This window comes from Hippocampus bargibanti, linkage group LG08, assembly GCF_051943395.1.
Source record: "Hippocampus bargibanti isolate YZ-2025 linkage group LG08, ASM5194339v1, whole genome shotgun sequence".
Taxonomy (NCBI): domain Eukaryota; kingdom Metazoa; phylum Chordata; class Actinopteri; order Syngnathiformes; family Syngnathidae; genus Hippocampus; species Hippocampus bargibanti.
Window position 1 is genome coordinate 9,676,300 of NC_142741.1, and position 14,626 is coordinate 9,690,925.

General features: G+C 44.4%; 1 protein-coding gene across 1 annotated transcript in view; it reads right to left on the bottom strand.

The window, feature by feature from the left end:
* Positions 1-14,626, bottom strand: part of LOC148894526 (glycerol kinase-like) — a 65,986-nt gene that overhangs the window by 42,985 nt on the left and 8,375 nt on the right. Inside the window, exon 2 of the mRNA XM_089002751.1 lies at positions 350-423. Coding sequence (XP_088858877.1) covers positions 350-423 — 74 coding nt within the window. The remainder of the gene's footprint in view (positions 1-349; positions 424-14,626) is intronic.

Genomic DNA, 14,626 nt, shown 5'->3' on the forward strand with positions numbered 1-14,626 from the left:
ATATATATATATATCAGAATCAGAATCATCTTTATTACCAAGTATGTAGAACACACAAGGAATTTGTTTACGGTGGAACACGCTGCACTAGTATCGTCGTCAAAAAAAAACTGCTAAGTGGCACTATACAGTTCCATATATATATACACGTGGGCTATATTTATTATGGTGCTGTGTTCATTCACACAAATAATGACTAGCATGCACAAAGATACAAAAATGTTTGGACCACTAAACGATCGATGTAATGGGCACCCCTGTGCGAAACTATATCACTATGTAATGCTTGTGCATACAGTTAAAGAAAGAGGGCTGTGTGAAGCAGATATGGTGAAGATTTAAAACGTACCCCTCCTTTGGAAAAATTTGGTTGATTTCAACTTGTTGGTGGATGATTAATTCGGCTGTCTTGGCATTGAACACCTTTGAAAAAGAGATGAAAGAGACAAATACACCAAAAGGGCTTTCACAAAGCAAATTGAAAGCACTGTATTCTCCGGTCGATAAATCACATTGTTTTTCATAGTTTCACCGGTCGTGCGACTGATATTTGTAGCAATTTATGTGTGAAATTAAGACATTATTATTTTCATTTTACATGATATTCTCACATTAAACTCCTAGTGGGCGCTCAAGGCATGTGTTTATAGGCCGACAATGAGTTTGACGTAAGCGACGTAGAAGTAGAACTGTATCTTCTACCTATGGAGTTGCCGGATTTGTTTAAAAGTGAGACAGAGAATGAGGGTTTCATTTGATTCAGTGTATGGAATGACAATTTGGTAAGCTTGTGATTGTGTTCATTGTGCTAGAGTTTTCTGAATAACCCTTAATATGCTCCGTGAACATCTTGGTTCATTGTTTATGCGTTGTATGATTATTAAGTCTGGTGTTCTCCATTTAATTTATATTGTACATTGCCTTTCAAAATAACACGTCTGTCATTGGTCTAGGATTGTATCAACCCTTCTGTTGTCCTCGTTTTCTGCACACACCCAGATTCCTTTAGTTCAAAATTACCCAACTTCAGTAAACACCATAAATAAGCCGCTCAATTGAACTTTTAAACACACATTCTAATTTTGCTTGAAGAAACAACTTGTCCTCCACCACAATATGTGATATAGTTCTCCCACCTCACTTGTATAGCTTCAAAAAAGGAAACATTTGTGGGAAAAGGATTTTTGGAGGATTTTGCATTTCAATGACTAAACGTTCTTTTTCCCCTCCAATGAACAATTTCTAACAATACAGAACAAGACATTACAAGACAAATAAGAAAAAAAGATCACCCATTCAAATAATTGCAGATGTAGACCAATATGTAAGCGCACACAGCCTTTCTGTATGTAAATGTTGATATAGTGAGACCTCAACTTACGAACGCCTTTATAATACGAACTTTTCATCATACGAACGTCAAATTTATGAAAATTAAGCCTTATAATAAGCACTATTTTCATAATACACACCAACCACGGCCGGTCCATCAAGCACACGACCTTCGGATCTGGCGGAGTGATCTTCGGCGGAAGCACACGACCGAACAGCGCTCCAGCCGGTGCTACTTTCCACACCCCCTCTCGCCTACTTAGAGCTTTTTGCTAATTATTTCACTATTATGGGACCGGAAAATAAACACCACAGGCTCGTGTTCAGCCTCAGTTCAAATGTGGTGCGTTACTATGAATAAATTGAAGAAACAACCAGCCGTACAAGTCTGCTCTGTTTGTTTGTCATCCAAGACTTGGGGTGCGTTCAGGTTCGAGAATAGCGCACGACTTCTTATGACTCTAGGCTGTTTGGAAAGCATTGTCTAACTGAATGAGCAGGGACAAACACTTGCCAACGTTTCTGTGTTGGTACACTTGAACCTGTCAAGATGCGATAGAAGTGATTGTGATTGGCTAAAGGGTAGAGTCATGTGTCATGGTAAGCCAATCAGAGCTAGTGTTTTCACACACACCGGAACAGCGTGTCAATAGTCACGCTAAATTGTCATGTGCGAGTTGACAGCTCGGGCGTGGCCGCTGCTTGCGACACTTCAATTTCATTTCAACGAGTCACTGTCACCTCTCCAGTGTCCGACAGTTTGCTTTGCACGAGGTGATTGTTAGACGCGGGTGTGCCATTTTATTCGCCCCGCCCGCCTTCTTTTGTCGCATTTTATTCCGCGTCCGTGGAATCATCGGACTCGTGCCTTTTGTTGTCATAAAATCTCTGCCAGCACCTACGGGACTCGAAGTGAATGCAGATGACATCAAGGAGCTTGTTGCTGACCATAATGAGGTCCTCAACACGGAGAATTTGATTTGTGCAGGCTTTTATTGAACAGTTCCATCCAGAAAAGGCTATGACAATCATCAACATGATGAATGATAATGTGATGCCTCAGTTTCGTAAGACATTACAAGTCAAAAAGCAACAGGTGTCAAGCTTTGGCTTTCCCATAACTTTCTCAAGCTTAACAGTGAAAAAAACGAACTTCTCCTTGTCGGTACCAAATCCACCCTCGACAAAACTAACAGTTTCTCTCTCACCATTGACAGTTCAACCGTGTCCCCCTCCCCTCAGGTCAAGAGCCTGGGTGTCATCCTTGATAGCTCACTATCTTTTCAGTTCCATATAAATAACATAACTCGGTCTGCTTATTTCCACCTCCGTAATATTAACCGTCTCCGTCCCTCGCTCACCACTCACTCCGCTGCTATCCTTATCCAGTCTTGTCACCTCCCGCATCGATTATTGCAACGCACTTCTCTTCGGTATCAATCAGAAATTTCTCCATAAACTCCAACTCGTCCAAAATTCTTCAGCCCGGATCATCACTAGAACCCCCTCCTTTCACCACATCACCCCTGTCCTCCAGCAACTCCACTGGCTACCTGTTAAACATCGTATCGAATTCCAAATACTTCTGTTTACATTCAAAGCCATCCATAACCTTGCCCCTCCCTATCTTTCTGACCTGCTTCAAATCTCTGTTCCCTCTCGGTCCCTCAGATCCTCATCCTCCCTTCACCTCTATGTGCCCTCTGCCCGTCTCACCACGATGGGATGCAGAGCTTTCAGCCGCTGTGCTCCCAAACTCTGGAATTCACTTCCACCCAACATCCGTAATATTGACTCCCTCCATATTTTCAAGGCTCACCTCAAAACCCATTTGTTTAAAATTGCTTTCAATGTCTAGTTCTATCTGCTATTTTATTATGTATCATTTTACTTATGGTTTTAGTTATGTGCTTTGTTTTATTGTTTTTATTGTAAAGTGTCCTTGGGTGTCTTGAAAGGCGCTTGAAATAAAATGTATTATTATTATTATTATTAAGAGCCATCAATGACCATCACAAATGTAAATAGTTACTTTATTATTATACAGTGCAGTGTATTTCTTTCATTACAATACAATAGCACATTTATTATACATAGGATAAGGTAGGTTGCGTGTAGTTTTAAGGTTTATTTAGTTGAAAAGTACATTTTATGGAAACCCGGGAACGGATTATTCCCATTTTATTGGTTTCCTATGGGATTTTTTTTTAGATACACATTTTTCGCCTTACACACTCTGTCTGGGAACCAATTAAGTTCGTAAGTTGAGGTCTCACTGTCCCTTTGTCTATAACTGCTATCCCATAGTTGACCAGCAGATGGGCGTGCTTTATTTTCTTGACATTAATTACGTTTGTTTGTTGTCAATTCCGGTACAGGTTTTACTTTCCGGGCTTCTTTACTTAAGTTTCATTTTACTGAGAATATGGACATGCTGTATCGCTGTAATATTTAGCAAGGAAAAGATAAAAAGAATGAACATAAAATCTTCCATTTTGGAGCGGAAAGCGGGCAAAGTGGTTTGTATGATTTTATTGCATGTTTTATTTCATTGATTTGTAGTTCTATGGTGGTGTCGTTGGTGATTCGTGATGCAAGTGAAGTCACATTAACCCTTTACTGCCTGAATTATGTTCTAATTAGGAAAAAAAATATGTTCCGTTTTTATGGTCACTGATGCATATAATAACATACTAGTAGCTTCCTTTTTTATTATTTTTCAATAATGTAGAAAATTTGAGCCTAAGAAAATTTGTGCCTAATTTGGCCCAATCATCATGAAAGGCCTATGTTGAGAGGGTGCCTTTTTTGGAACATATGTCAAGTGCAACTTCAAAGACTAGACTTTTACCCATATGACATAGTTTTATTAAAATAATAAAATACATAAAATATTTACATAAAATACATACATAATTTACATAAAATATTGACATAAAATGTTTACATAAAAATACATACAGTAAAGTCTCGTTATATCGATATTCAAGGGAGTCCGAAAAAATATCGATATAACCGGGACTATCGATATATCCGACCCTGTTTGCATGTAATTTTCTCCGTGCGTGCATAGAAATAGTATCGATATAACCGGGACTATCGATATATCCGATATCGATATAACGAGACTTTACTGTAGTTCCTTTACAGATAAAGAAAACTAGCTAATAACCATGGAATAATGCAAAGCAGTTCTTGTGATGATTCAAACAAAGATTTACATTGCATTTTTTTGCTGTAAATATTAGTTTTCACCGAGCATGTGCCATGCTTGCACCTGTTGCAGTTCTTTGCAATATATGGAACATGAGCTATGTTGTCAAACCGAATACTGTATCATCCGCGGGAAAAGAACCTCAATGTCTTTTAGCTGTGGTTCAGCTGAACAATCGATTGAGCCTCACTGTGCCACAACACCAGATTTTTCTTGTTGCCAAATGTTGGAGTAAGGGGATAGATGTAAACCAATTATCAAAATACAATCGATGATTGTTTCCTGGTTGGATGTTTTGAGCCAAATGGAGCACAACATTTGAGGTCACTTTCAGATCGGGAACCTCGGAGTCACTGACTGGATCTATCGTTCCTGTATATGGAATGCATACATGTAGCCATCATAACCTGCCAGCACAAACAACTTGAACCCCCAGTTCATTGGTTTATTTGGTAGATACTGCTTGAGTGTAAATCTACCTTCATAGAGTACAATTTGTTCATCAATTGACAAACGCTGTGACTTGGGTAATTCTTGAAACTTTTATCATTGGCCTTACTTTGTGCAAGGGATCATAATTTGGGCTTCCCCGAGTTCCTTGTTTTGTGTTGTCTGCTATATGCAAGTTCCTTTTTATAATTTTGAAGCGATCCCTTGACATACAGTACATTCTGCAGCATAATCAGTTAGTGGAGATAGCTTTCAAGCCCAAAGCATCCGAGTGTTTGGTCATTTTGAAATAGAGAAACAATATATCAATCCCAGCCACTTCTCAAGCTCTTCTTTGGCGAGACACAGGGGCTTATTGATGTTATTTTGCATTGCATAGAATTTCAACTGTTGAACAATAATATCCATCATTTTTTCATCGAAAATCCTTTGAAAATATTTGAATAGTGATAGAAGTTCATCAATGCAACAGTCACGACTGTGTCCGATGCCAAAATGTCTTCTTCGACATGGTCATCTATTTTATTCTCATCAGGATCTGGAAAGATATACAGTACATGGGTATTTTAGAAAAACATATGGGGACAGCAACATTCAAAAAAGCAAAAACTATACCAAACTAACCATTTGATCTCAATGCTCTGATCTTACCGTGAAATGGGCATCTCTTCGCTTACATTACATCACAAACAGAATTTCAGTCCTTTCAGATGCTTTATCTTCAAGTCAAAGTACTGTATTTGAGAATGTGAAATGCACATACGGCAGTGGGGACTATTTTGTCCACTAGGTGGCAACAAAACCTTACATAACACAAGTGGAAATGCAACCTATTACGTTCTTCAAAACAATCATTTCTACATTTTCTGATTACAAATTCTTTCTCTCAGATGATTTTACTTGACATGCCAATCTACTGTCCTCAAGGCCTTCAGAAGTAATGTTGCTGTCTTTGATTTTCCTGTATTTTTTTTTCACAGAAACTTGTAAGTGTTGTACCTGCTCCTACCATGTTTCACGGTCTTTTGGAAATAGGAAGTGTTAAATTTGTACCAGACATTACGATGAAAATGTTTTAAGTTTTCTAATTTCTGTTTAGGATATAACAAAAGAAACATATGGACCTCCGTTTCAATAATTATATTGAGAATGCAAAGCTATGAGGTACAGCTATTAGTGTAAAACGCACCATTCACTTACAATTATTCGCATCGGGTACCCAGTCAGGATCAACAATATCATCATGAAACTAGCGTTAGCACGCCGAATGTTCTACATTAGGAACACTACTTATTTTTAATATTTCTTGGTAAATAAACAAGTTAGCGTTAGTTTATGCATTTCAGTATCAAGGTAAACCTCTTCTGAATAGCTCATAAAATCGTCACAACATATACTTACGTGTACGTGATATTTGATCTGTGACGAGAAGTAGAAGGAGCTTTGAAAATGGAGGAGCGCATGTTGTGTTGCGCAAGAAGGAGATGACGCTCTTAAAGGCATAGCTGCACATAACCTGTGTTAAAGGGACGTGTAACGTGTGCTGCATCAGTTCCAATCGAAACTTGAACTGCTACCTTTAATTTTTTCGATCTATAAGCACTTATCTTTAGTGTACCAAATATGACCCCATCGTCTGTAAAGGGTTAAAGAATAGTACAAAGACCGGAGGCTTTGCATGTTTCGAATGGAAGCACCGTGTATATATTTCTTACACCAGCAGTATGTATTTTACAGTCCTTTTTTGGAGGGCAGAAGTGCCGTCTATTCTCTTACTTGCCAAGATGAGGAACTGGCTGTGGTAGCTCTGAATAGCTTTCACTACTGCTGCTCAGGATTCTGTGCGAGTGACATGTTTCCTTCTTTCAATGAGTGGAGTTACAAGTGTCTTTCCTAGTTTCTCCAGTCACACCCTCATTATGACCTTAATTTCAACTCAATTTGCCTCATGGGTAATTTTGACCTAAAGACCATCTTTGTACTTTCTTTTGTACAGCTTCATTGTAATTTGGAATAAAAACGAAATTTTCATTTTCTATAGTTGGAGACAATCTAGGAAAAGTCATAAAATTTCAAGTTATAAAAAATATAACATTTTGACCCGAAGAACACAGGAGGGTTACATACATTTCTCAGTGCGACTTTTTTTTTGTCATGTTCCCAATGAGGCAGAGAGCAGCTGAGAAATGAATATCTGGATCCCAAACAAAGCGACAGAGACAATAGATCAGTGCAGGATGTTTAATGAAATAACCAAAAGCGCTGGTCTAACAAACGGACTAGGGGAAAAATGAAATAGAAAACAACGAAGTGTGACTATCGATGAGAAGGTCGGACGTTTCGCCTCCTATGCAAGAGGCTTCGTCAGCGAACTAAAGTCGCCTTCTCAGACAAAAGACACCTTCAAAAAGTACAGATGACGGCTGAAGAAACCTTCTCATCGATGGACCACTCCTGTACGACTGAGAATTTACACAGACGCACCGAAGTGTGAGTAAGTGGGCAAGGGGGAAACCCGACCCACGAGTAAAATAGCAAGCACCCGGAAGTGCAATAATACAACAGGACAAAATCACAAGGAAATTGTGATTTTTTTGCACCTGTAATGGGCAGCATCTTCACAGCGCCACTTTGTTCAGCGGAAAGATCGGTGCTGTTGGACAGTTCGCAGCTGGATGAATGCATGGCTTGAGGAGCCCGCGATAATAAGAAAGGAGCGTTAGCGCAGAGTGCCGATGCAGATGTGGAACTGTCGCGACTTGAAATTGAAACGGATTTATGTGGGACAGGAGATGAGACAATCTCTTTTCGTCAATGGATACTACAGCTTCGTGTTTGCTTTCAAAATTTAGCTTGTAGTAGGCGCGCACATTCCACCAACACATCCTTGATCCACTGCTGAAAAGGACGCTTTGATCCTCTCCTCTTTCATCTAGAACTGCTTCATGTCACAAAGAGGGTACAGCAAGTGCAGAAGAATGAATGACTCTGTGTCGTCATATTATTTGCTATTTAGTTTTGTTGTTGTTTTTTTTTTTACTTCAAGGTGGCGCCGCGAGAGTGGCTGCCTTTCCAGCAGCTCGTGTATTTTCTTTTTGTACTTCTTTCTTTCCTTTTCCTTTCATAACTTTGCTGCTGTGTTACATCCGCGTAGAGTGAACGCTGGCGCGAATGGCTGCCGCTGCTCACCCGCACACAAAAAAAACTTCTTATTCCATGACTGTAAAGTGTCCTTGAGTTTTGAAAGGCACTTAGAAGTAAAATGTATTACTATTACTATTATTATAATGAGGTGACTGCCAGCAGGTGGTACAAGCGGGGAGGCGCGACCCCGCCTCTTGCTGCCAATCCGAATGTGACAGTTTTTCTTTTACATGTTATGGCTGTACTTCCTAAGCGATTTAAATTCCGGAAAATACGATGGCAAAATAATTAGTCAAAGTCAAAGTCAGCTTTATTGTCAAATATGCTAATATGCATGTCATACGGCACAGATGAAATTAATGTCCTCTTGGACCCAGCGTGCAAGGCATGCAAGGCACTTGTAACGTGGCTAAAAAGACATACAATTGAAAACAGACAACATGTTATTTCTGAAAGTGACGTAATGTAGTAATGCAAAAACAAACTACAAGAAAAGGTTGAAGTGAGGTCTTGCAGAAAAAATGAGAAAGAACAAAAAAATACAGTTCAGGATAATAGTACAGCATGTAGCGTGTACTCAGAGTTCGGTGAGTGTGGCAGTGGGAAGGGGCAGGGTGGGCAGGGCTGGGAGGGAGTTGAGTCTCCGGACTGCCTGGTGGAAGAAACTGTCCTTGAGCCTGCTGGTCTTGGCTCGGAGACTCCGCAGTCTCCTACCCAATGGCAGCAGGCTGAAGAGGCTGTGGGAGGGGTGGGTGGGATCGTGATCCTGATGGCTCTGCGGGTGAGGCGGGTGTTGTAAATGTCCGTAAAGGGGGGAGAGACACCGATGTTCTTCTCAGCTGTCCTCACGATGCGCTGCAGAGTCTTACGGCAGGACACGGTGCAGGCGCCGTACCACCCGGTGATATAGCTGGTCAGGATGCTCTCGATGGTACCGCGGTAGAAGGAGGGGGTCAGGGCACCAACTCAGTTGAGCTTGCGGAGGAAGTACAGGCGCTGGTGGGATCTCTTGGCCAGTGATGCCGTGTTGTGGCATGGACAGGACAGGTCTTCGGATATGTGCACTCCCGGGAACTTGGTGCTGCTCACTCTCTCCACTGCAGCAATGGTTAGTGGAGCATGCTGGGGGCGCACTCTCCTGAAGTCCACAACAATCTCCTTCGTATTCTCCACATTCAGATGAAGATTGTTCTTGCACCATGTGGCCAGTCGGCTGACCTCGTCCCTGTAGGCTGTCTCCTCATCGTTGTTGATGAGGCCCACCACAGTTGTGTCATCCGCAAACTTTATGAAGAGGGTGGAGCTGGGTGATGATGGTTAGGAGTCATGCGTGAGCAGAGTGATGAGGAGGGGGCTCAGCACACACCCCTGGGGGGCCCCTGTGTTCAGCGTGATGGTGCTGGAAGTGTTGTTTCCAACTCTGACTGCCTGTGGTCTCCCCGTCAGGAAGTCCAGCAGCCAGTTGCACAGGGAGGCGCTGATCCCCAGTTTGCTCAGTTTGCCGGTGAGCTGTTGGGGGATGATTGTGTTGAATGCTGGCTGAAGTCGATAAACAGTATTCTGACGTAGCAGTCTCTGGTCTTCAGGTGGGTGAGCGCTGTGTGGAGAGCAGTTGTGATGGCATCATCGGTCGAGCATTTGGGCCGATATGCAAACTGGAAAGGGTCATGGTGGGGAGGGCAGCCTTGGTTCATAACTAGCCGCTCGAAGCACTTCATGAGGATGGGAGTGAGTGCGACTGGGCTGTAGTCATTGTGGCAGGTGGGGGACGACTTCTTAGGGACCGGGATGATGGTGGTGGCTTTGAGGCACGTGGGTACAACAGCCTGGCTCAGAGAGGTGTTGAAGATGTCCGTGAAGACATCTGTGAGCTCCTCAGCGCAGTCTCTCAGAACACGGCCAGGAATGCCATCGGGACCTGGGGCTTTGCGTGCGTTGGTCCTTCTGAGGAATCGCCTCACGCTGTCCTGGGACAGTGTCTGCACCAGTTCGCCGGGAGGTGGTTGGCTCTTCTGTGCTGGAGTGCTGTTGTGTGCCTCAAAGCGGGCGAAGAAGTCATTCAGCTGGTTCAGCAGAGTGGTGGAGTTCTCGCAGGTCTGTGGAGAGGGCTTCTAGTCTGTGATGATCTGTATCCCACGCCACAGGTTCCTGGTGTCTCTGCTGTCTCTGAAGTGGTTGGCGATGCTGCTGGAGTGCTGTCTTTTGGCCATCCTGATTCCGCGTGACAGGTTGGCCCTGGGTGTCCTCAGGCCCAGCTCATCGCCAGCTTTGTAGGCAGCGTTCCGAGCCCTAAGGAGCCTGTGGACTTCACCCGTCAGCCATGGCTTCTGGTTGGCCCGGATGGTGACAGTCACGTCATCCATGCACTTCCTCATGTAGAAGGTAACAGAGTCTGTGTACTCTTGGAGGTCTGTGGTGTTGTTGTAGGTGGCCGCTTGTCTGAACATGTTGCAGTACGTGTTGGAGAAGCAGTCTTTGAGTGCCTCTGACGACCCATCAGGCCACACCCTTATCTGCTTCTTGACTGGTTTGATGACTTTGACAAGTGGCCTGTATGCGTGCATTAACATGATAGTGGAGTGGTTCGAAGCTCGTAGGTGGGGGAGGGGGTAGGCTTTGTAGGCTCCTTTGTGTGTGGTGAAAACATTGTCCAGAATGTTCTTACCTCTAGTCTGAAACTTAATGCGTCAATGGAGTTGTGGAAACACGGTTTTCGGGTTGGCATGATTGAAATCGCCAGCCAGGAAAAGGAAAGCATCTGGGTGGGCTGTCTGTTGCTCGCTGATGTGCTGGTAGAGTTCATTCAATGCCGCGCTCCTGTTGTTAATTGAGCTCGGGGGGATGTAAACTGCTACCAGCAGTATGGCACTAAATTCCCTCGGCAGGTAGAATGGCTGACATTTTATGATCATAAGCTCCATCAATGGTGAGCAGTGTTTGTATACCACAACAGCGTTGTGGCACCAGGCATCACTGATGTAAATACAGAGTTCCCAGCCGCAAGTCTTCCCACCCTCGACGAGCGCTCTGTCTGCCCGGAAGCTAGTTAGCTGGGCTAGCTGGATTGCACAGTCCGGTATGCTGTGGGTCAGCCATGTTTCCACAAACACAAGGGCACGGAGAAGTCTTATGTAGTCCATTTTATTGTCCAGCGAGCGCACGTTAGCCAGGGTGACGGTAGGAATGGTTGGTGGGGGCTAGCCGCGAGCCTAGTGCGGATACCTCCACGCTTTCTCCTCTTCTGTTTCCTCATACAGCGCTTGTGGCGCCTCCACTCTGGGTTGGGTGCAGGAGTGGGGGTCGGCGAAAGAGTTGGGGTCAATGGAGGAGCCGACTCCCTGAGCAATCCATGCTTGCGTAGCACTTCTGCTTCAGCTGGTTTTGGTTTTAAAAATGAACTGCCGATGTCGAGCAGAACCTCACGGGAGTAGGTACGCCTCGGGTGTAGCGAGGCAGACGGAGACGAACATTTACACGAGTGAGACAAACATAATAAACACGAAAACACCAATTTGCCGGGAGAGAGAGGAGCCGCTGCGTGTTCACGCGCCGCCATCATGGAAAAAAATAAGGGCTGTGATTGAAGTAATCATTTGTAGGTCTGAGGTTAAAAACTAATTCAATTACATTGTGTAAATAACTGTTTATCGTCCTATTTTTCCATTGGAAAGTTTAAGATTTACTCCACGTTTTGAAGAGCAGACCTTTCTCACAAGAAAAAGGTAATATCTCACCCAGTTTCACTGCTTGTTCTTCTATTTGCTCATCCAACAGGCATTCCTACTTAAAAGAACCGCATTTCAGTCTTATTTTGGTTTGGGGAGTCGATGTATCACCTTCACTGCTCGGTCGTTTCCTCATGATATAGCATTCGAGTCACTTTGCACTTTTATTGTGATGGAGCAGAGAACATGCCCAGGTACTGTCAATGCTGTGCCTGGCTGGACAGCTTCATTGCATCGTATTGTGTAATTGGCTGGACTCCTGTCACTCATTGAAGTACGTAGCACATTGATAGACCGCATAGGCATACATTTTCGATAACTTTCCACGAATCACCTGACAGTATGGTATCCTGTGGCATAGTGTTTGAAAAACACCAGTGGACACAACCCAAAAATAGAGTCATTATCCCCTTGGCTTGAAATCAGCTGCATCCCTTCCCACAGATAGAAGGGTTTGTCAAAGATGAAAATGCAAAGTGTAAAAATGGAGAAACCAATGACAGCGACACACTTGTGCCATTAGTTGAGCCGACAATCCTGGGAGCAGTGGTGAAGTTATGGATCAAGATTCCTCTCTGTTCTCATCCTGCCATATTTATATATCTCGACTATATCTGAGCTACTTCACCATTTGCCTAACTGTTGAGATGAAGGTCAACATAGGAAACTGCGAGAAGCAAGACACAGCGAACCGTGACCAGAAGTTGAAGTTGAACATGCATGACTCATGACCGTTCTTGCTATGCATTAAAAGTAATAGCTGCCAAACATGTCTGTTAGTGTGCACTTGGATCAGTGCTATGAGCCATTTTCATGTGGACTGTGCAAAACCAACAACAGTGTGAGTGTGTCTGTGTGTGTGTGTGTGTGTGTGTGTGTGTGTGTGTGTGTGTGTGTGTGTGTGTGTGTGTGTGTTGTGATGTCACGAGAGGCTGTGTCCTGGAGGGCAAATACATCCCCCTAAGATGGCTCCACCCAGAGAGAGTCTTGGCCCCATCTGGTGGAAGGCAGCAATTAAAACCACACACCTGCAGCTGATCAGGGCGGGATTGGCAGGCAAGGCTCTTAAGGCAGAGAGCCTCTGAGTGTGGAGCTTGGGGAAAGACAAGGTCGATTGCTGTGCTCTGTGAAGAAGTTGATTGCTGCGTGGAACTCATTGCCAGTTGGGACCACACGACAGGACACTGGATTTGGACCTTGCGAAGGTGGCGAGGCTACATGAGGAGGACATCAAGAGGGGTGAGGCCTAGAGACTCTTGGAAAAGAACTCCGTCTTCAGTTTTACCTCAGAAGAGACTTTATTTTGATTTAAGTAATGGAAGAGACACTAGTCAAACCTTTGTTGCTTGTGAATCCCCCCTGAAACCTTTGATTAAAACCTTTGTTTGTATCCAAACCTGTCGTCCATTGCACTTCTTGTCCTGTCCCGCTGAGAGCCAGCCTCTCATGATATCACATATGGTGGAGGATGCGGGCACTGGACTAGCGTTAGTAAGTGCATGGACATTGATGGTTTGTGTTATGGTTTTTCTAAATTGAAAATATCCTCAATTACAAAAAAAAAAATCAAAAAAAAATGGAGGATATTTTGAAAACCCTGCTTGCAAGTCAGGAAGCCCAATATCGGCCAATTTGGCTCTCATGGAGGAGCAAAGGAGAGCCAATGAACTGAAGGCAGAGGAATTGCTCTTGCAAAAACAAATGGTCGCCAAGAACATGCCCCGGGTCAAGGCGGGGGATTTTTTAGCCAAGATGGGGGTGACGGATGATATTGAGGCGTACCTGCATAAATTTCGCTGAATGCTGTCCTGGACTTGACCGCAGACAGAGCAGAAGACTCCGACTATTTAAAAGCTGAAATTCTCAGCAGACATGGGCTCACCAAGTTCGGGATGGCACAGCGCTTCCACACCTGGACTTTCCAGCCAGACCAACCTCCACGGGCACAGATGCACGAATTGGCCCGCATCGCACGGAAGTGGCTGGAACCGGAAAGGAGCACGGTAGCTGAGGTGGTCGAGGCCATTGTCGTGGATCGCGACTTACGAGCCCTGCCCTATGAGGCGAAAAGGATAATCAGTCAGCAGTCGCTGACTACTGCGTGTCAAACAGTGGCAGCGGTGGAGCAGTACCAGGCCACAGCGGAGATGCTGCGAACGACCAAGAGGGAAACCGGCAACACATCCCCACCCGGACTGAAATGGCCCGCCCAAAGTTGCCCAAGCCCGCCAACACAGCCAAGATTGCTCCAGGTGGTGTCAGAGGTCCACCCAGGCAGTGGCGGACGCCCAGTGGCACCGAAACCAGACGATGCTACAGATCCGGAGAGACGGGACACATCTTATGGCAGTGTGGAAAACCAACGGAAGAGTCCATGCCGTCCGTTGACTCTTCCAGTGCCCACCCTGCTCATTATGCCTCCCTCCTGGGGGGGAGTGACAGCTTACTAACAAGGCCCCCCACCTGTCCGGTGACAGTGAATCAACAGGATGTTGAAGCCCTGCTGGACTCCGGAAGCCTGGTCACCTTGGTGCGCCAAACGCTGGTCGATCCAACCAGGTTGTCTCCAGAGAAAACCCTTTCAGTCTCCTGCGTCCACGGAGACACCAGAGAGTACCACACTACTGAACTCACCATGACCACAACCAAGGGAATCATCCGCACGGTAGCCGGTGTGGTTGACTCTCTCCCTGTCCCCCTCCTGATTGGACGCGACTGCCCGGCCTTTCACCCACTGTGGAGAGAAACACAGGAAAGACTG